The sequence below is a fragment of the Microcebus murinus genome, chromosome 31 (genome assembly GCF_040939455.1).
Source record: "Microcebus murinus isolate Inina chromosome 31, M.murinus_Inina_mat1.0, whole genome shotgun sequence".
Classification (NCBI taxonomy): Eukaryota; Metazoa; Chordata; class Mammalia; order Primates; family Cheirogaleidae; genus Microcebus; species Microcebus murinus.
Genome location: NC_134134.1, coordinates 328761 through 350871, shown reverse-complemented (window position 1 = coordinate 350871; position 22111 = coordinate 328761). Strand labels below are relative to the sequence as shown.

Below are 22111 nucleotides of genomic sequence, written 5' to 3'. Positions count from 1 at the left end.
CTCTCCTCTTAGTTGCAGACTTCATCTCCTCTTAGTTGCAGGTTTTATACTCACCTGGCAGAGAGAGGAGAAGAGAGCTCTCTGTGGTTTCTTGTAGAAAGCTAGTAAACCCAAGCATGAGAGCTCCACCCTTGGACATAATAATTTACCAGTGGACTCATCTCCTAATTAGGTCGCACTGGGGAGAAGGAGTTTAACATATCCATTTTTGGAGGACAGTCCATTGTGAATTTCAGAAATTGATTATGAACAAAGCTACTAATATCCATCTTATTTCCTTTCTCATATGTTCTATCCATTAACCTTTCCCTCTCTTGAGTGTATCCTTAAAGTTGGTGAAGCAAGCTCTAGTGATATGAGCTGCTTTTTGTAGATGCTGAATGGCAAAGAACTGAGGGAGTGAAACTAAAAGAACCAAAAGAAAATCAGGCTCTCAGTCTACACGGATTCCTCCCAATCCCCACATGTATGAGTTTGGAAGCTGACTCTTTCACAATCCAATTTCAGTTGAGACCACAGCCCCAGACTCTTTGGAGACCTTGAGGCAGAGTTACCTGCTAAGCTGTGCCCAAATTGTAGTAAACACAAATTATAAGGTATTAGGTATTTGTTGTGTAAAGGTGGTAATTATGGGGGCAGTGTTTTCATAGAAGAGAAGGGCACTCCTCTCATCTTGCAGCCCCAGGATTCTTCCTTTGCTTCTCTCTCCCCCAGGCTGCCTCTAGCCACACTGTCCTTTTTTTTTTTTTTTTTTTTTTGAGACAGAGTCTTGCTTTGTTGTCCAGGCTAGAGTGAGTGCCATGGCGTCAGCCTAGCTCACAGCAACCTCAAATGCCTGGGCTCGAGCGATCCTTCTGCCTCAGCCTCCTGAGTAGCTGGGACTACAGGCATGCGCCACCATGCCCGGCTAATTTTATATATATATATATCAGTTGGCCAATTAATTTCTTTCTATTTATAATAGAGACGGGGTCTCGCTCTTGCTCAAGCTGGTTTTGAACTCCTGACCTTGAGCAATCTGCCCGCCTCGGCCTCCCAAGAGCTAGGATTCAAGCGTGAGCCACCGCGCCCGGCCCACACTGTCCTTTTTTTAACCTTCTCTGCAAAGTCACTTCTACCAGTGACTGTCTACTCCCATAGTGGCATGTTCCTGATACACAGTTTTCACACTTGTGCAGTTCCAGAATTTGTCATTCTGGTCACAGCATTTCACCTCAGTGAGGCATTTTAGATCCAACACAGTGACCCCATAGCCCTCCCTGCCATCCTCATGCTTTATTGTCACTATAGCACTTATTCTCTTTTTTCACATCTACTTGCTTTAGTGATTTTGTCCAGCTGTGCTCAGACTGTGGGCTCCTTGGGGTAGACCATATGCTTGGACCACCAGGGCACCTGGCACAAGGTGATGCTCAGGGTGGTGCTGCTGAGTGAATTAATGTGGGGATCTCAATCCTGCCTTGCTGATTTTGACCACATCATTAAGTGGGCATCATTGGTAAGAACAGGAGGTTTGAGTTGGGTCTGAGAGAAGGAACAGACGGAATGACCTTGGCCTGAGTCTCCCCTGGCTCCAGCTGTTCTAGCCACGCTCAGGGAAAACCAGAGAAACAGGAGCTTGCTGCCTCCTATTGCCTGAACTCTTAATGCAGCCCCATGCAGGAGCATCAGGGAACAAAACAGCCACTTGCATTTAAGGATCTACAAGGCAGTGGCTCTCCATGGTTCCAAGGGGGCAAAGATCAGGATCTTCTTGCTCCAAGGGCAGGAAGACCTACACCAGAAACCTGCCTTGTCCCCTCTTTGCTTCCACCTCCTAGGGTGTGCAGCTTATTCATGAAGCATCGTCACCTCAGCCAGGGCAATGATTTCCACCAGCTTCCAAATAAGGACCTGAAGGACCCAAGAAGACCTTGTATAATCCCTGGACATAACAGTTGGTGTCCAGTGCTCTCCAACATTCTGCCCTAGTCCAAGTTTTTGGTCTCTTAAGCTCCCAATTTTCTTTCAGCTCTGAAGGTTCTCCAGGGAGTGAAATGCATTTTTCTAAAGTCTCAGAGCACAGTGAGTCATCAAATGAAACCCAAAGCCAGAAGCTATTTATGATCATTTTGACCTCCTAGTGTTACCCACTCAAAACATCCCAATTTATACAGGAGGAAACAGGATTTCTCTCCCATATCCTTTGTTCATCAGGCTCATGCTAGCTTCAAGAGGCCACAAAGCTGAGCATAGGACCCAAGGCCTGCCCTCTCAAGGTTGTGTTTTCTGTGACCCTAGTCCAGATAGAACCTTGGGGACCTGGAGGTTGCACTTGCTCATAATCTTGGTCCCTTGGCATGGCATGTATTTAGGAAGTGGATGTCCTTGCCTCATAGCACTGCCACCTTCAACTTATCTTCTTTTTGTCTTTTCACATCTCTAGTGTGAACTCCTGTTACTCAAGATCCATGGTCCTCACCTGAGAATTCACTGCACACACTGTGCATGTGTGCACTTGTATGAACTCCTGTGGAGATTGAAGTTGTCTGAACTCATGTGTAAAGGGAAGTGGCCTCAGGTGGAGAGCCAGTTAGAAAGGGTCTTTCAGATTCTTTCAGGTTCCATTTGCAAAGAAAACCTTCTGGGAAAAGGTGGGCTAAGGCCTAGGAAGACAGAATACTTCCTAATGCTCCAGAGTCTGTCCACCCCCTTGGTATGGGGTAGTGCCATCCTCATTCTGTGCCTCAGTTTCCCAATTGTACAATGAGAATTTGAATAAGTGTGTATTGAGTGAGGACATGGTGTCGGGATTCATCAACAGCAGATAGGATGTCAGCATGGGCTGAGCACAGTCACACAGGAGGTCACAGGCCTCCTGTCATGGCCTGTGCCATGGACATAAAGCATAGGGAAGTCAGGTGTCCTGTCTCAATTTGAGTCAGCATGCACAGTGCACCCACAGCTCTGCTCTTCAAGCCAGTGTCATATAATCCTTCAGCTTCAGTCTCTGCCTGCTCTTTATACTCTAGGCCTTTTGGGGCCTGTGGGCAACACCAGTGCATTGAGATGTGGCCACATGGTGCCAAAGTGTATTGTCAAACTTTGAATTTGACAATATTGTCATATTATGCTGAGCCTTAGGATATTGTCATCTTCTACAATCTATTGAGATTTCTTTTTTTGTGAACTGGGGGTTATTATTCTACTTTGTGCCCATTTATTTTCTTATAAATTTCTCAGAGTTCTTTATGTATTAAAGATTTAAGCCCCTTTGTCATATGAGTTGTAAATATGTATTCCCCATTTATTCTTTCTTTTTTATTATTGTCTTTAGTTTTGGTTTGGATGGGATTTCTTGGTGTTTTGTTTGTTTTGTTTTGTTTCTCTTGTATTATCAATTTTCCTGTTCTCTCCAAATTCATTGATGGGTTCAAACAGCCACAATAAAGCATCTTAGCAGGTAGCTTGTGGAAACTGATTAGCCAGTTTCCAAATTTATTATACATAGAAGTAAGGGCCAATAACAGGAGAATCAAGAAGAAGAAAAATTAGGAGGATTTACAGCATCAGATGTTTAGACTTAGGTTAAAACCACAGTAATCAAGGTCATATATTTTAATAGTTTTGGCACAGAAACAAGAGAAAAATAAAATAAATAAATATTTATTAATATTTCCATGTGTCTACTAGAAATAGAAAGAAAGTGATTGGCCAAATAAAATATATAGAAAAATTAGCAGGGCATTGTGCCATATGCCTATAGTCCCAGCTACTAGGGAGGCTGAGGCAGAAGAATCCCTTGAGCCCAAGAGTTTGAGGTTGCTGTGAGCTAGGCTGATGCCATGGCACTCTAGCCCAGGCAACAGAGTGAGAGTGCTGCTTTTGTCATTCCATTTGTCAGTCGTAAGCAAGGGAACTCTGATATTTACCAGCAGGTTCATAATCCAGCACAGAACATGAAAGGGGCTTTAATGATTTTATTTGAAGCTAAAGACACCTGGACTTCTTGGTGCTGATGATTATGTTATGGAAGAGACTAAAGATGTATGTGGTGGTCACTGTCTCACTTCTGGCCACTGTGAGCATAGAAAACAGGATTGCATCGAAAATCACTAATGAAATTTTCAATCAAAAAGCAGCCATAATCCCTGAGATTCCTCTACAGAGAAAGACCAAATTGTTGGCCACAGTTAGATGACTAAAAATGAGAACTGGGTACTGGGTACTGCACCCACTAAAATAAAGGAAGATAAAGTCATGTAAAATAAATTCTCTAGATTGAAATATAAGAAAAGAAATATTATTCCAAATACTTTAAATGCACAGAAATCGTTCTATTATATTCTAACACTGAAAATACACACTCATAATTAGATTCTAGTGGATGCATATGTTGTACTATAAATACTTCATAGAAAATTACATTCAAACTTCTTTATATACCTAAACTCTCTATTAAGAGATTGCCAGATTCTCATGTTTCTTTATATAGTACTTACCATATGCATCTCACACTTATTAATGCTTTACTTATTGTAATTATTTTCATATTTATGGCATTATATGGTAGAATCTAATAACAGTTTGCTTTTACAAAGCAAACAATACTGAGTTCCTGATTTAATACTCTGGCATTCAGAATTATTTATCTGTATTTGTACTTAAGGCTCTTACATTAAGCTTAGGATTCTGAATCTCCCTAATCTTAATTAAGTAATTAGAATGCTGCATGTATAGCCAATAAATGGCCTCAAACTCTCTAGTTAAACTATTTTTCACCAAAATAAATAATTCTACAATTCTCATCAGAACTTTTAAAGTATCATGTGAACTCACAGGGGGTGAGTACAACAGTGAGAATGTTGCAGCCCAAGTGCACGCAGAAAGAAGAATGCCTTAGATACATTTGTAGAAGGGAATGAAGATAAAAAGATAGCAAAAAAATCAACACTGGAGGTAATTATGAAATGAAAGAAGCAGAATTCCCACTTATAAATTCTGAGAGTTGTTTGTTCTGTCGGTCCCCTCACTCCACATGCAAATCAGTGACATTTTTCACCCTGGACATTTCAATCTCTTTCCAGGAGCCACAATTAAATTTTATAAAAATCATTCTTATAATTGCAGCGTATGTAACATATACAATACAAAACAAACTTTGAAATAATGAAATAATATAATAGGCCTAGCATGAGTAATAAGCATGTGAGAACAGAGGATTGGCATGCTCAGGTTGTGAACTACAAACTTTACAATTTTTAAACAAATTAATTAAACGTAAAGCAAAAAAAATTTTTGCTTTCAGAATCTATGGAGTTTCTAGTTTGCTAGTAAATTCTGAACAATTATGAAATTACCTATTTTTTCAATATTTCTTCTTTTCTTTTCAAAATAAGTACACATCCATGTTCATACAAAAATACTTACTCTGTAAATGTACTACAACTAAAGTTCATCTTATAGGTGCTGTATTTGTATATTTGATTTATTATAAATAAAAAATGTGTTTATTTCTATTTCACTGGCCAGATGGGTTGCATATTAAAAGAAAAGTGTAGCATAAAATGTAACAAGTACTCATTCAGTGTTCAGAAATGTATGGCTTTTCATTAAGTGGACAAACTTTATTAGAAGCATTACAGTTACAATGGAATTATAAAAATAATAAAAAGTAAAACTTTTGGGAACATCATTCTTCAAAGAATTAGAAATTTGAAGTCACTGAAAAAAGGATCATAAATGATTTAATTTTACTGTGTAACCCAATAGTATATTTTTACAATCCATTGCCTCCAACTTTGAGTAACATGGAATAGGTTAATGTTGGTAGAAAAATAACAGTTCATTCCATCTAAAACACGTTTGACACAATAAAAACATTTTTTAATTTAATAAAACAAATTAACTTTACATGTAATCTAAAAATATTTAAAAATTCATTGTTTCATTATTCTAATGCACAATTAGTAAAACAAATTATTGGTAATATTGTCATCGTTTCATTCTGATTTTAATGAGAAGGATATTAGTGTGTATACCTACATCATATATCACTTGAAATACTGTTTTTTAGAAGTCTACCACACAGCACCTCTCCATTTCATACATCTTACATTTCAGTGATTTTAGTTTTCTATGGAAAAGTACATGAATGATGTGTACTTAATACACACAGACTTCTAATGATGTAGCTATCATTAACCATAGACATTCACATACACACTAAAAATGAAGCATAGCATCTACTGTTTTTAAAGTTGAATAACATCAGTATTTCCTTGTCAAAGGTTGCAAAAAAAATTATACTTTATTGAATTTGCATCCCACCCTGACAAGAAAGTATATTTTACACATCATTATAATTTTCAAAAAATCTCGTGCTTTTAAAACTGCCATAAAAATATGTTATCTAACTATTTTAACAGAGTTATTCTCTATACTCAACAACCTGGTTTAAAGAAATGTTTAAATGTGTTAGTGCCTCAGCACATTTTGCTGTGAGTCCTGTGATATCTGTTTAGACTTAATTTTGAGTAAATGTGTTCTGAAATTTATTATATCTGTAAAGAAGTTTTAAGTATCAATTCTTTGTTGTTCTCTAATGTACACCTTTTCCATAAATATTTGTTCACATTCAGTATATTTGTAAGGTTTCTATCTATGAAAATTTTTGTGATGTTGATCAATGTTTCAGAAAATATTGGAGAATTACTTTCAGTGAAAGTTCTCCCATGTCCAATAAAATGTCTGTTATAACTCAAGATATTATCAGCACTCTACATTATTATTGTTTACATAAGTATAAGTACTGTTGTGCATTTTAAAGCTAATATTTTGAGAAAGTACTTCCAAAGTCATTGCATTTGTCTCACTTATATCTAGTATGATTTCTTTGATGATGAGTAAGATTGAGCAGTTATTAAAGACTTTGTCACAATTTTCACATTTATACAATTTTTTTCTGTTATGAACTCTTTCATATAGATTAAGGTGTGAGCACTGGATAAAAGCTTTGCCACATTCCTCAAATTTGTATGGTTTCTCTCCACTATGAATTATTTTATATAGTGTACAGATTGAGCACTGGGAAAAGGCTTTTCCACGTTGCTCACATTTCTAGGGTTTCTCTCAAGTATGAATTCATTTATCCAGAGTAAAGTGTGTGTACCGGGTAAAGGCTTTGCCACATTCCTCACATTTGTATGATTTCTTTCCTGAATGAAATCTTTTATGTTGAGTGAGGTCTCTACACCGGATATAGGCTTTGCAAGATTCTTCACACTAGTAGGGTTTCTCTCCATTATGATTTATTTTATGAAGAGTAAGTGTTGAGCACCAGGTAAAGGCGTTGCCACATTCCTCACATTTGTAAGGTTTCTCTCCTGTATGAATTCGTTTATGTCGATTGAGGTCTCCAATCTTGTTAAAGGCTTTGCCACATTTTTCACATTTGTATGGTTTCTCTCCAGTATGAATTCTTTTATGTTGAGTCAGGTGTGTGCTCTGGGTAAAGGCTTTGCCACATTCCTCACATTTGTAGGATTTCTCTCCAGTATGAATTCTTTTATGTTGAGTAAGGTGTGTGCTCTGAGTAAAGGCTTTGCCACATTCCTCACATTTGTAGGGTTTCTCTCCTGTATGAATTCGTTTATGTCGATGGACATGTCCAATCTTGTTAAAGGCTTTGCCACATTCTTCACATTTGTAGGGTTTCTCTCCACTATGAATTCTTCTGTGTTTAGTAAGATATGTGCTCTGGGTAAAGGCCTTGCCACATTCTTCACATTTGTATGGTTCCTCTCCAGTATGAATTATTTTATGTATTGTTAGGGTTGAGTACCAGGTATAGGCTTTGCCACATTCCTCACATTTGTAGGGTTTCTCTCCTGTATGAATTCGTTTATGTCGATTGAGGTCTCCAATCTTGATAAAGGCTTTGCCACATTCTTCACATTTGTAGGGTTTCTCTCCTGTATGAATTCGTTTATGTCGATTGAGGTCGCCAATCTTGATAAAGGCTTTGCCACATTCTTCACATTTGTAGGGTTTCTCTCCACTATGAATTCTTTTATGTTGAGTAAGGTGTGTGCTCTGGGTAAAGGCTTTGCCACATTCTTCACATTTGTATGTTTTCTCTCCATTATGAATTCTTTTATGTTGAGTAAGGATTGAGCAATGGGTAAAAGCTTTGCCACATTCTTCACATTTGTAGGGTTTCTCTCCTGTGTGAATTCTCTTATGTATAGTGAGATTTGTGTAGAAGTTAAAGGGTTTTCCACATTCTTCACACTTGGAGGGTTTGTCTACGGTGTGAAATTTCCTATGTCCAAGAACTTTTGAGCTGTGCATAAAAGGTTTGCCACATTCATTATCTTGGAAACCTTTCTCTCCAGTGTGCCTTATCTTAGGTTTACTTAGATTTGAGGACTTGCTAAACATTTTTATACATTTATAACCTTTCAAGATTTTCCTATGGTTACCTGACAAACATTGGGTAAGACCATCATAACCTACTTTCTGCCTCTTACACTCATCAACACACTCCCAGTCTTTTCTTAAAAGTACATTTTTTTGGTCAGAGCTTCCGTACGGTCTTATTATTGATTTCTGGAATGAATGTTTTATGCCCTGCTCTGGCATTGGGTCTTCAGTGCAATGGGAAGAGAGTTCTGAAAGAAATGAAAATAATAAAGTATCTCACTAATTATACTTAGGTAAATATACTTCATAATTTGAATATACAAAACTATACCAAGCACATTAGCAAGAAAGTGCAATTGAATACCATAGTCTTACTTCCATCATAGATAGATGACCTCCAAAATATATTTGCAAACATGATTCATTGAGAAATCATAAGTGGTAATATTTCATGGTTCCCCCAGATGAGTATGACACCAAGAACCATATGGAAGGGGAAGGAACATATGTTACATTTACCCAGCAAAACTCTTCCTCCCCACTCATATAGAGTTCTCACTTTAGCAGTTAAATTCCATTTTCTGGATTCCCTTTCAAAAGAGAGTCAAACCAATGGCACATGTGTCCATACATCTGGTTTTTGATGGCCTTTGAATGTCTGGTTTCTGTCTTCCAAGACGACTACATAACATTCTGGGAAAGATATGCACATATCAAAAATAAAATTCTGCAGTATTATATTGATGGTGCAAAAACATTTAATTATGCTATCAAATTTGAAAGACAAAATAAAAATGATCATTCCCACATGTTAATTGACATAATGTAAACAGACATAATTACTGACATCTATATCATGAAGTTGAGGGAAGATATAAATATTTTGAATTTTTATGTACAATTGAAGTTAAGTAGTTATCAGTTTAACATAAGTTGCAGCTTCAGAAGATTTTAGGTAATTCTCACAGTGAACACCAGAAAAATGTTTAATGCAATACACAAATGAAGGTGGCCACAGAAACAAAATATATCACTAAAAATCAGTGAGGTGGAATGAGGAGAAAAGGAGTGGAAAGAAAGACTAAATAGTGACAAAAGTTACATAAACAATTAATATTAGGGCAATTTTGAATCCATCCCTTTTAAACAATTATGCAAATATTTATGTACTAGTATTTCTACTCAGAAGACACAATTAAATAAAGAAATTAAAAAATCCAACTATATTCTCTCTAAAGAGACTTGACTTCATACCTGGTGAAAGCAATAGACAAAAAGTGACAGGAAATAACAAGACATACCACGAAAATGCTCAGCATACCAGAAGAGCAGTGGAGTTCAAAATTATATTAGGCACGTGACTTTTGAAGTGCAAAATGTTATAGTTTATAAAATATACTTTAAGTCAAAACTGCCACAAGAGAAAAACAAGGACATTTAATATAAAAGGAGGTCATTCACTGATAACCCTTTAAATATAATTTATATATCTGATATCTATCTATGTCTCGCATAAAGGTTCTCAAATATATAAAAAGTGTTGACAACATTGAAGCAAGAAATGAACATAAAAATAATAGGATAGCATGGTATTCCACTTTCAATACTAATAAGGTCAGTCAAATTACTAGTAAGAAAACAGGAGAGTTGAAATCACTAGAGAACAATAAGTCCTCACACATATATAGAACATAATAAAATATACAATATTCTTGATAGCTCATAAAAATTCTTCCTACAAATCTACCTGTTCAGACAGAAAACATGTCTTAACCAAGTTTCAAAAATTAAAATTTTACACAGTTTAATTTCTCACCAGAATGGAATGAAACTGTAGATAAGTGACACAAAAAACACAGAGAAATTCAAAAGTATAGGAAAATAAACAACACACTCTTGAACATGTTCTTGTTCAAGGGAAGACCTAATGTTGTGAAAATGTCCAAAGTGATCTACAGATTAAATACAATTCCTTTCAAATTCTCTATTACATTTTTTTCAAAAACAGAAATAGCAAACCCCAAAATAATATGAAATCTCAAGAGACCACAAAGATGTGAACAATCATCAAAAAGAGAAGCAATGCTATAAGTACCACACTTACCCATTTTAAACATTAAACATATACTTTGGAATACTACTCAGCTATAAGAAACAACACTGATATGCACCTCTTGTAATTTCCTGGATAGAGCTGAACCCCATTATCCTAAGTGAAGTATCCCAAGAATGGAAAAACAAGCACCACATGTACTCACCAGCAAATTGGTTTCACTGATCAACACCTAAGTGGACATATAGGCATAACATTTATCGGGTGTCGGGCACGTAGGAGGGGGTGGAGGGGATGGGTATATACAAACATAATGAGTTTGATGTGCACCATCTGGGCTTGGACATGCTTAAAACTCTGACTCTGGGGTGAAGGCAACACAAATAACCTAAACATTTCTACTCCCATGATATGCTGAAATAAAAATAGAAAAATAAAAAAAATGATACAGTAGTCAAAGAAGTTATCTAATGGCAGAGACACCTGGACCAATGAATGAGAAAGAAACACAAATAAGCTCTTGCATATATTGTAAAATAAAGAGTTATATTCATATGCATATTTATTTCACAATAATTCACATAAGTCAGTAGATGAAAGCAACCCAAACTGCGTTTGCCAAATGAACAAATAAATACTATTTGAAATGTAGAAATAATGGATTATTTCTCAGCTTAAGAAAAAATAGATTCTGTAATAACATCCACAATATAGATAAACCTCGATGACATTATGCTTAATGGAACCTCAGTCACAATAAGACAGATGTATTTTGATTGTATGGATAGGATATTTCTAAGCTGTTACACTCTTAGGAACAGAAAACATAATGCTTTTTGTCAGCAGTTAGGCAATGGGCAAAACAGGTAGTTTTCTCATGTGTACTGAAATTCACATTTAGTTAGTACATACATTCCAGACAATATAGTACATGATGATGTAAATATAGCTCACATGACTGATGTTAACAACTAAAAGTAATTAAGATTTCAATTTTTGTGATTTTACAATAATTAAAATAAAAAAGAATATCTTAAAGAGATACAGAGATGAACTTTTCAAAACTTTCTTACATATTACAAAATGTTTTTTTTAATTTCAAAATATTATGGGAGTAAATCATTTAGAATATGTATATTGCTTTTGCATCGACTGATCAGAGCTACAACTGTGCCCATCCACAGATCGTGTGCACCACACTCATTAGGAGTGGATTTTCCCAACACCTTCTCCCCCTTTCAGCAGCCCAATACCCACTGAAATTTACTTCCATTTGTTCACATATGTGTTGATCGATTGGTAACAATTTGATAGGGACTATTTGTGGTGCTTGTTTTTCCATTCTTGTGATAGTTTACTTTAAAGAAAGGCCTCCAGCATAATCAAGGATAATATAAAAGGGTGTCATTTAGCCACTAAATTTGAGGCTCAGTAGTACTCCATGGTATACATATATCACATTTTATATTTATTTATAGATATATTTATATTACTGTATTTATAAGTACCAAGGATGTTTCTACCTCTTTGCAATTGTAAATTTTGATGTTATAAACATTCAAGTGCAGATGTATTTATTATAGGATGACGTTTTTACATTGGTTAGATAGCAAGTAGTGGGATTTCTGGATCAAATGGATGTTCTAAATTTAGTACTTTCCTGTGTCTCCATATAACTTTCCAGAGAGATTGTACCAGGTTGCAGTCTTGCTAGTAGTACATAAGTGTTCCTAACTCTCTACATCCACACCTACACTTATTTTCGGCTTATTGATAAAAGCCATTTTCACTAGAGCTAAGGGATATCTCAGTTTGGTTTTCATTTGCATTTCCTTGATGAATAGAGATGTACACACATTTTTCATATGCTTCTTGGCCATAGTACATGTCCTTTTTAAAACTTTCTGTTCATATATTGGCACGCTTTTAATCAGGTTGTTTGATTTTATCTTACTGAGTTCCTGGACTTATGTATAAATTCTAGCTATTAGCAATATATTGAATATATACCATGCAAATATTTTCTCCCATTCTCTAGGTTGTTTGTTTGCTCTAGTTATACTTTTAATGGCTGTGTAGAAACTTTTTAGTATGATGATGCCTGATTTATTAATTTTTGTTGGTGGTGTGATTGATTTTGGGGTAGTCTTCCTAAATTTTTTGTCTAGGCTGAAGTATGTAAGAGCATTTTCAACATTTTCTTCTAAAATTCTATGGTTTTATGCCATAGGATAAAGTCTTTCATCCATTGTGAATTGATTTTTGTGAGAGATGATAGGTGTGGATCCTGCTTCATTCTTCTACATGTGTCTATCCAAATTTCACTGGACCATTTATTCAAAAGGGATTTCTTTCCCCTGTACATGTTCTTGTCTGCTATTCCATGGCTATATGAGGATGGTTTTATATCTATGCTCTCAGTTCTGGTGTTTTGTTCTATGTCCTGTTCTTGAGACAATGCCATGCTGTTTTGGTTATGATAGTCTTGTACTATAGCTTAAAGTCTGGTAAAGGGATGCCTCTCAATTTGTTCATGCTCCTCAATGTCGTTTTTGTTTTATGGGGCCTTCTCTTGTACCATATGAAGTATAGAATTACATTTCTAAATCTGTAAACAATGATGTTATTAGTTTAACACAAATTGTATTGAATCTGTAGATTACTTTGGGTAGTATAGATATTCTAACAATGTTGATTTTGCCTATCTTTGACCATGGAATGCTTTTCCATATGTTTCTATTCTCCTCTATTTCCTTCCTCAGTGTTTTATAATTCTCCCTGTAGAAGTCCTTCTCATCCTTAGTAAATATATTCCTAAGTATTTCATTTGCTTTGTTTCAATTATGAAAGGCATGCATCTTTGATTTGGTTCTCAGTTTCACAGTTGTTGGCCTATGAGAAAGTTCCTGATTTGTGTACATTGACTTTGTAACCTGAGACTTTGCTGAACTTATTTATCAACTCCAGTAGCTTTTGGCAGACTCTTTGGTGTTTTCTGAGATCATTAATCTGTAAAGTGTGATGGTTTGACGTCTTCTGCTCTGATTGAGACTCCCTTAGTTTCCTTCCCTTGCCAGAAGCTCTGGCAATGATTTCCAGTACTATGTTTACAACAACTTAAAGGGATATATTATCTGTTTATAAGCAGGAATGCTTTCAAATTTTCTCTGTTCAGTGTGAGATTGACTGGGGGTTTGTCATATATGACATTTATCATTTTGAGGTAAGTCCCCTCAATGCCTATCTTGTTAAGCATTCTTACACCAAAGAGGCCTGATTTTGTTAAATGCTTTTTCTGGGTCTCTTGAGAATATTATATGGTCTTTGTTTTTACTTTCCTTTTATGTATATAATTACATTTATGGATTTGCCTATGTTTAACCATGCCTACATCTCTCGGATGAAGCCCACTTAACCATAATAGATTACATCCTCAATATATAAAAATGACTACAACTCAACAACAAAAATGAATGACTTGATTAAATAATGGACAATGGATTGATCTGGCATTTCTGAAAAGCAGATATACAAATGGCCAAACAGAATTTGAAATGGTCCTCCAAATTATTAATCTTTAGAGAAATGCAAAGCAACATCACAATGGGATATTACCTCACATCCATTACATTGAGAAGTTTTAAATAAGTAAATATATATACACATACATACATATGTTGACAATGTAGAGAAATTGAAATGCTCCCATGTTTTTCTCAACCTTGGATTCTAATATTATAAGCCATAGACATGGAACAGATCAGAACTTAAAAATACATAAAGAATCATGAAAGTAAACAGACAACCTACAGAATGGGAGAAAATTTTTGCATCCTATGCATCCGATAAGGGACTGATAACTAGAATATACTTAGAACTCATGAAAATCAGGAAGGAAAAATCAAATAACCCCATTAAAAAGTGGGCAAAGGACTTGAACAGGAACTTTTCTAAAGAAGACAGAAGAATGGCTAACAAACATATGAAAAAATGCTCAACATCCCTAATCATTAGGGAAATGCAAATCAAAACCACAATGAGATATCACTTAACCCCAGTGAGAATGGCCTTTATCAAAAAAATCTCCAAACAATAAATACCGGCGTGGTTGCGGAGAGAGAGGAACACTCCTACACTGCTGGTGGGACTGCAAACTAGTTCAACCTCTGTGGAAAGCAATATGGAGATACCTTAAAGCGATACAAGTGAATCTACCATTTGATCCAGCAATCCCATTGCTGGGCATCTACCCAAATGATCCAATGACACTCTACAAAAAAGACACCTGCACTCGAATGTTTATAGCAGCACAATTCATAATTGCAAGGCTGTGGAAACAGCCCAAGTGCCCATCAATCCAAGAATGGATTAATAAAATGTGGTATATGTATATCATGGAGTACTATTCAGCTCTAAGAAACAATGGTGATATAGCACATCTTATATTTTCCTGGTTAGAGCTGGAACCCATACTACTAAGTGAAGTATCTCAAGAATGGAAAAACAAGCACCAGATATATTCTGCAGCAAACTGGTATTAACTGAGTAGCACCTAAGTGGACACATAGGTACTACAGTAATAGGGTATTGGGCAGGTAGGAGGGGGGAGGGGGGTGGGTATATACATACATAATGAGTGAGATGTGCACCATCTGGGGGATGGTCATGATGGAGATTCAGACTTTTGGGGGGAGGGGGGGAAATGGGCATTTATTGAAACCTTAAAATCTGTACCCCCATAATATGCCAAAATAAAAAAAAAAAAGAATCAAATGAGCAATATGGTCGGGTGGAAAATATCCAGTTGTTTTATCCCAAAAAACAAAAATTTGGCAGCTATCCACGGAAAATTACATTTATGTGAATTTGGGGACTTAAATGGATGGTCATTATACCATAGAGGTACCACAGATCTAGGAAGTCATTTTCAATATTCAGGTTCTCATCCAGTTGGCAAAATTAAGGACTCCTTATCCTCACTACAGACTATAACATGAGTCAACCAACAGGAATGCGCAGAGGTTCCAATGGTTCCCTGTGACAAAGTTGGAGTGGTACTGCTCATCCAGTGACTTTAGGAGAGACACACCTATGTGCAGCCATGAAGGCAGGCCTGTATTACTTGGTCTTGCTATCATCTGTGAAGCAGACCTGTGACTCTGCTACAGCAGTCTCAACTACAGTCCATGTCCAGTTTTCTTAGTATGTAGATCCACATGGTGAACTGAAGGATAACTTCCAAGGTACTCATTAGTAGCCACACCCACCCACACAGCTGGTATCAGCCCCACCATATGCAGAGTCACTATACAACCAGGCCCTAATTGGTGTCATACAGATCAAACTCCTGAAGGAATGCAGTTTACCCAGAAACAAGAGAGGATTGAAACTGGCCCAAGTGCTTCAGAACTAGCACACCAAACGCAGACTCCACTGCAGAGCAAGGGGCAGTCTTGTTACCGAGCTACAGCAACTATCCATTGAAAACCCAGAACCCTAAAGAAAACATCTTTACCTTCCAAAATCACTTTATAAAAACTGGAAAAGTAATCCTTCACATGCACAGATACCAATATAAAGATAATATGCAACGACTCTTAACACATCTATTTTATCATATTACTACAAGATCTAATCAGAAATTTTAGGCAACAACATAAGAAGAATCCACTCAAATTATAAACAGAAGAGTAAAACTAACACTGTTTGCAGATGACATTATCTTATATATCAAAAGCCATAAAGACGATAGAAAAAAATTATAAAGTAGTAAAACAACTCAGCTATTCACAGGACATAAAATTTACATACATATATCAGTTGTTTTTCTATACACTAGCAAACTATCCATTAAGTAAAGAAAACACTGTCAATTACAATAGCATCAAGATAATAGATTTCTAAGATATAAATTTAACCAAGTGGTAAAAAAGATCCTTTGCACTCACTACTAGAAGATATTAATAAAGGAAATTGAATAAGACATGAGTAAATAGAAAGATATTATCCAAAACAATGCATACATTCAATCCACTCCCTATCAAAATTCTAGTGGTATTACACATAATATCCACAAAAAAATTCCTAATATTTGTACCATATCACAAATACTTTGATGAGCCAAAACAATGATTAGAAAGAAGAGAAAAGGTTCTGGCATCACACTTTCTGATTTTTAAGTGTGTGTCAAGATGACAGTAATAAAAACAACAAAATATGTGTATAAAAAAAGCACAAAAAGAAAAGGAAGAGAATGGAGAGCTCAGAAATTAACGGAAACATATAAGGTAACTAATCTTTATGGCACTAGCACTGTGAATGCAGGAAGTATGGTCTCTTCAATGCTTGGTGCTGGAAAACTGGATACCCACAAACAAATTTATAAAAGTAGACTATTTTTTCTTACATGATACACCAAAACGAACTTGAGATGTATTAAAGGTTTAAATGGTAGACTTAAAACTGTAATGTTTCTTTAAAAATAAAAGCGTAAGTGAAAAGAAGAAATATGGGACAACTGTTATATATGTCTTGAAATTTTTTTTTCAGGGGGAGGTATGACAAAATAAGAACTGCAACAAAATATAAAAAATATGAGCTGCATCAAAGTTCAAATCCTCTGTACAGCAAGGAAAAGAAAAAAAATAAGAAAACATAAGATAGGAGAAAATATTTTCACACTTTATATTCTAAAATATGTTAATACCCAAAATATATAGGAAACGCCTATTAATCAAAAGCAAAAACAATATTATCTTCACCATCATTACCCAACCAAAAACAAGAAAAATATTGTGTAGATCTATCTCACAGAAAACCTACAAATTTATAACAAGCAACATGAAGAAAAACTCAGCATCACTGCAACGTCATGCAATCACAAATCAAAATTTTGTTAAGGTATACCCTCCCATCTGTTAATATGGGTAATGTCCAAAAGAAGAGACATAACAAGTGTGGGCAAGACTGTGCAGGAAAGCAATCCCTGTACACTGTTATTGATTGTAAATTGGTACTGTCATCATAGAGATTCATTAACAATTGTAAAAAAGAGAACAGCCTTATCATCCATCAATTCTACTTATGAGTATAACCAAAGATGTAAAATCAGTATCTTAGGAAGATTCTGCACCTCCATGTATATCACAGCATTATGCACATGTGCCAATAAAATGGAAACAAACTAAATGACTGTTTATGATGAAAAGGCTAAAAAATGAGTATACAAACACATACAATAGAATATTATTAAGTCATAAAAATGATCAATATCCTGCCATTTCAACAACATGTATGGACATGGTAGGGATTATGCTAAGTAAAATAAGCCATTCCCAGAAACATAAATACTGCTATGGGTAATATAAAAAAGTTGAACTTATAAAAATAAATAGTACAACCTTGGTTTCCAGAGTGCAGAGGCAAGAAAGGTGGGCAGATAAAATAACTTTTAGTTATAATTCTTGGAGAACTAATGCATAGCATCATGGTTACAGTTATTAAAAATAATTTATATGCATGAAACTTGTTAAGAACATAGACCTCCCTATAAGTAAATGTTCTCACTATAAATAAATTATAAATGTGAAAGATGATGGATATGTTTATCACTTTAACTCTATTATTTTACAATGTATACACACATCAAATCATTACTGCATAAAAACTAAATGTGTACAGTTATACAATTCTTATTTGTGTAAAAGTACACCTGTTAGACACACACACCACACACACAAATACACACACACACATATATATATGCACACATATGCACATAGGAATCACACATTCCTGATAGTACTAATTAGGGGAAAATTACAAAATATAAGTTATCAAAATATTATGTATCAATTGTGATTATAAACATATTTAGCAATTTGAAGCATTCAATAGGACAGTATGTTTAAGAATTCTATGAGGTGAGTATGCAAAATAAACTGTATTACTGCTTGGAAACTATGGTATAATAAAGTTGTAATTTTACTCTTATTTTCTACTAGAAAAAAGGATATTTAGAAGTGAAATAACATTAGATTTTCTTATGTTTAGGAAGAGGCTATGTATTTGTATAAAATTAATGAGTCTGAATTTCTGTAGGATTGCCTCTGAAACCTTGGTATTGGAAATTATGATGCAGACAATATGAACATCTGTCCCTAGTGTTTCTAGCATGACTGAAACAAATCCTAATATCTCTAATATCCCACTTTATAAATTACAGTTATGAGGCAACCAAAGGAACTTAAAACATGGAGCTGGGTATGGTGGATCACACTTATAATCCCAGCACTTTGGGAGGCCAAGGAAAGAGGAACGCTTGAGGCCAGAATCTTGAAACCAGCCCAAGCAACATAAGGAGATTCCATTTTTTCGAAAAAATATTAATAACAAAAAATAGCTTGCAATGGTAACTCCTGAACATAGTTAGTCCTAGCTACTTAGAAGACTGAGGTAGTAGGATCCCTGGAGCACAGAAGTTTGAGGTTGCAGTGAGCTATGATCAGCCACTATACTCCAGAAGGGGCAGCAGAGCAAAACTCTGTCAAAAGATGGTTTAATATAGAGGTCTTCAAAATATGTACAGATATTCTCATAACCCCACATGCAATAGAAATACAGACAGATAATAGAGTCCCTTATAAGCCATGACAAGAAGTTTGGCTCTTACTGAATTCTAAGGAAAATCAGTGCATGGGTAGACTTTGTAGAGAGTTTAAGAGCATGGGACAGAAGATGTCCTTCTGTAAGTTAAAGAGAAACATACACAGGCTTCTAAAAATCATTGCCAACACAGCAGAATATTCCAAGCCACTTTTTAATATCTGCCTTCCTCCTTGAGCTTTACCTCTCAAACATTTGTTATCTGCTTCACTGAATCACACCTACCTGGATATTTGGCTGTTGTTTCCTCTTTCTTCATAATCCAGGGCTCTATCCTTTGCTCCAGACATGTGATCAGCTCTGGCTTTGAGACAACAAGACCTGTTTTATTAAAAAAAAAAAATTCACATGACTGTTGCTGAAGTCTTTCCAATTACTAATGCAATACTATCCTTAGCAGAGAGAACATTATAGAATATTCTACAAATTTCTTTGCAAGATATTGTTTTCTCACAGACCTTGTAGAATGATAAAAAATTATTTCTAATTTATGACTAGAGCACCAATTCCCACTAGCACCAAATAAATAAGAGGTGGAAATTCTATTCTAACTTGCAGGCAAGAACTATATACCCTGATTTCTAGAGTAACTACTAATCCAGTGTGAAATATACGTATCAGCCCAAGAAAAGGAAATGTCAAGATAACATGAGACATCTAATGATTTCATTTTGTACACCCAAAACTTCAAATTTTCTTTACAAGCAGGGATATACAATTCATTCATATAAAGTAGAAACTTTTAAGAAACTACCTACAAAAATAAATTAATGACCTTAATGTGGAATAGGAATTCTGTACATAAGTGATCCTCACCAAGGGAGACCAGGTTTCCATAGTTCTCCAACATCACATCCCTATACAAATTCCGCTGAGCATTGTCAAGGCATGCCCACTCCTCTGGAGAGAATTCTACAGCCACATCCTGGAATGTCACCATCTCCTGTAAAAACACACATATTTCCCAAGTGGCCATAGAGAGAGTTCTTAATTTGACTACAAGGAAAATAAGTTATGAGAACTGTTTCTGACATATGAGTGACTACACTTATCCAATAAGATATTTTTTAGCATATTGATATTCTTGAACATATTCTCTTATTCACAGGAAAGAGGATCAGAAAAGATGTATGAAACTGTGTGCATATGATTGATTTGGATGATAAAGTATTTAATACAAAATTAAGGGCCTCACTACAGTAATATAAATTTATGGGTGCTACATTTACATCATATCAATAAATTGTGCATATTTCTCATATAGGGAAACATAGAGATTTAGAAAGCATCACATCATTTTGATCAGTACAATAAAGAAGTGGAGATTTTTTTTTTAAATACAGACTCTGATTCAGTAGATCTGTTGTGTGGTCTGAATCTCAGCATGTCACATAATATAACTACTGATTACAATGCTTCTTGCCTAAGGAGAGTATTTTGTCAATATCCTGTAAGTGGTAGACTTTGAATTTATCTCAGTTCATCTGAACAGAACACAGATAATAGCCCTCATTTTTCAAAGAAAGCTATAAGAAGAAATTAGAGCTTCCGGATTTAATATGATGGCTCATGCACATCAGTCAATAAATCTCCACAAGACACTTAACAATAAAGAAAAAAAACAATTAACTTTATATTGGATGAATCTGTCAGAGAGCATCTTAAGCAAGTGAATGAAATTAACATAACTTTAGCTGCACAGATTGGTGTTAGGCATCGTTGCAAAGAGGAGGACACAAATCACTGCTGGGATGGTAGTCGCCAACAATATGTAACCATGAAGAATCATCAATTTATGCAAATTTCAGATACAGATACTTCCTATATTTTGTTATCTTTAATAATGTATGTAAATACTTTAGCATCATATGGAGCAACTCTTCTATTTTCTCTTTTCTCCATAATTATTCTTTTCAATCAATGCTATCCTCTTTCTAAATTGTCCTAATGATATTTTATGTAGAGCTAATGAAGCATCCAGATCAAACATTGAGAGTACATGTTTCTCTTCCTCACTGAAATCCAAAGACTCTATCCCATCCCGAGGACGAATCTCAGACATTCACACTATTCTATCTTAACCTGTCACAATGGGAACCTTTTCAATATTACATGTCATACAGTTCTTATGAAATTTGGTTATTGTAGTAAGAAGCTTGTGGGAGAGAATATAGAGCAGGTTCTCTTGTATAGGGAGGAAGGATTTTCCAGAGCTCCTTGACTATCATAAGAATAAAGAAAAACATGTAGTTACAAAACTTTTTAGGCATATACATCAGAAGTAAAGAAGTAAATTTTACAAGTTCAAAAAACTAAAGTTCTACATGACTTTCTAGGAGAAAGAGTAGACACAACCCCTAAATTAGGATACACTTACCTGAAAATCAGCCATTTCTTCTTCCTCTTCTCCTACTCTGAAATTCCTTTTCAGGTGAGATTGTGTAGAATGATTATAATTAAATCTTCAGACTACGCTTAAAGGAGTCAGCACAATTTGTTCCCTTGTTTCCACAATATTCACAAGCAGGAGGAACATAAAATGCAGAAAGCCTACACTCACTTGTTCTTAGTCATCAAAAAGATTCAGCTATGATCAGCTCCTTTATGGAGACCAAAAAGTGAGGTTCTTCTGTCTTTTCTTCTGGTTACCACCCCCTGCTACAGGTGCCAGGAGATTCTGCTACAGGAATGGGAATCTGTACCAAACTGATCTGCCTATACCAAACCCAAGAGAGCAGAACCTGTGACTTCCCTCTAGAACAAAGGCTAAACTCAATTCACAAGAATATATGCAGAAGTCCTAATGCTTGACGCTGGTATCAAATTAGAATTTTGTGGGGCACAATTAAAACCACATGGATGTTCCCACCCAGCCCAACAGGCAGGTGATGGTGTTTCCTCAATCTATCCAGGTTATCCTAACTGAAAGCCTGGGCTGAGAGGTAATTATCTTAAAATTGTCTCTGACACCCACTGTGAATATAAATCATG

General features: G+C 35.5%; 1 protein-coding gene across 1 annotated transcript; it reads right to left on the bottom strand.

Moving 5' to 3' along the window:
- Nucleotides 1-298: 298 nt before the first annotated feature.
- Nucleotides 299-21512, bottom strand: LOC142865670 (uncharacterized). The gene is made up of 3 exons (XM_075998853.1): nucleotides 21498-21512; nucleotides 7347-7905; nucleotides 299-405 (listed from the first exon to the last, which is right to left on the bottom strand). Exons 1-3 carry the CDS (start codon nucleotides 21510-21512, stop codon nucleotides 299-301), a joined length of 681 nt encoding a protein of 226 aa, XP_075854968.1.
- Between the last annotated feature and the right edge of the window lie 599 nt (nucleotides 21513-22111).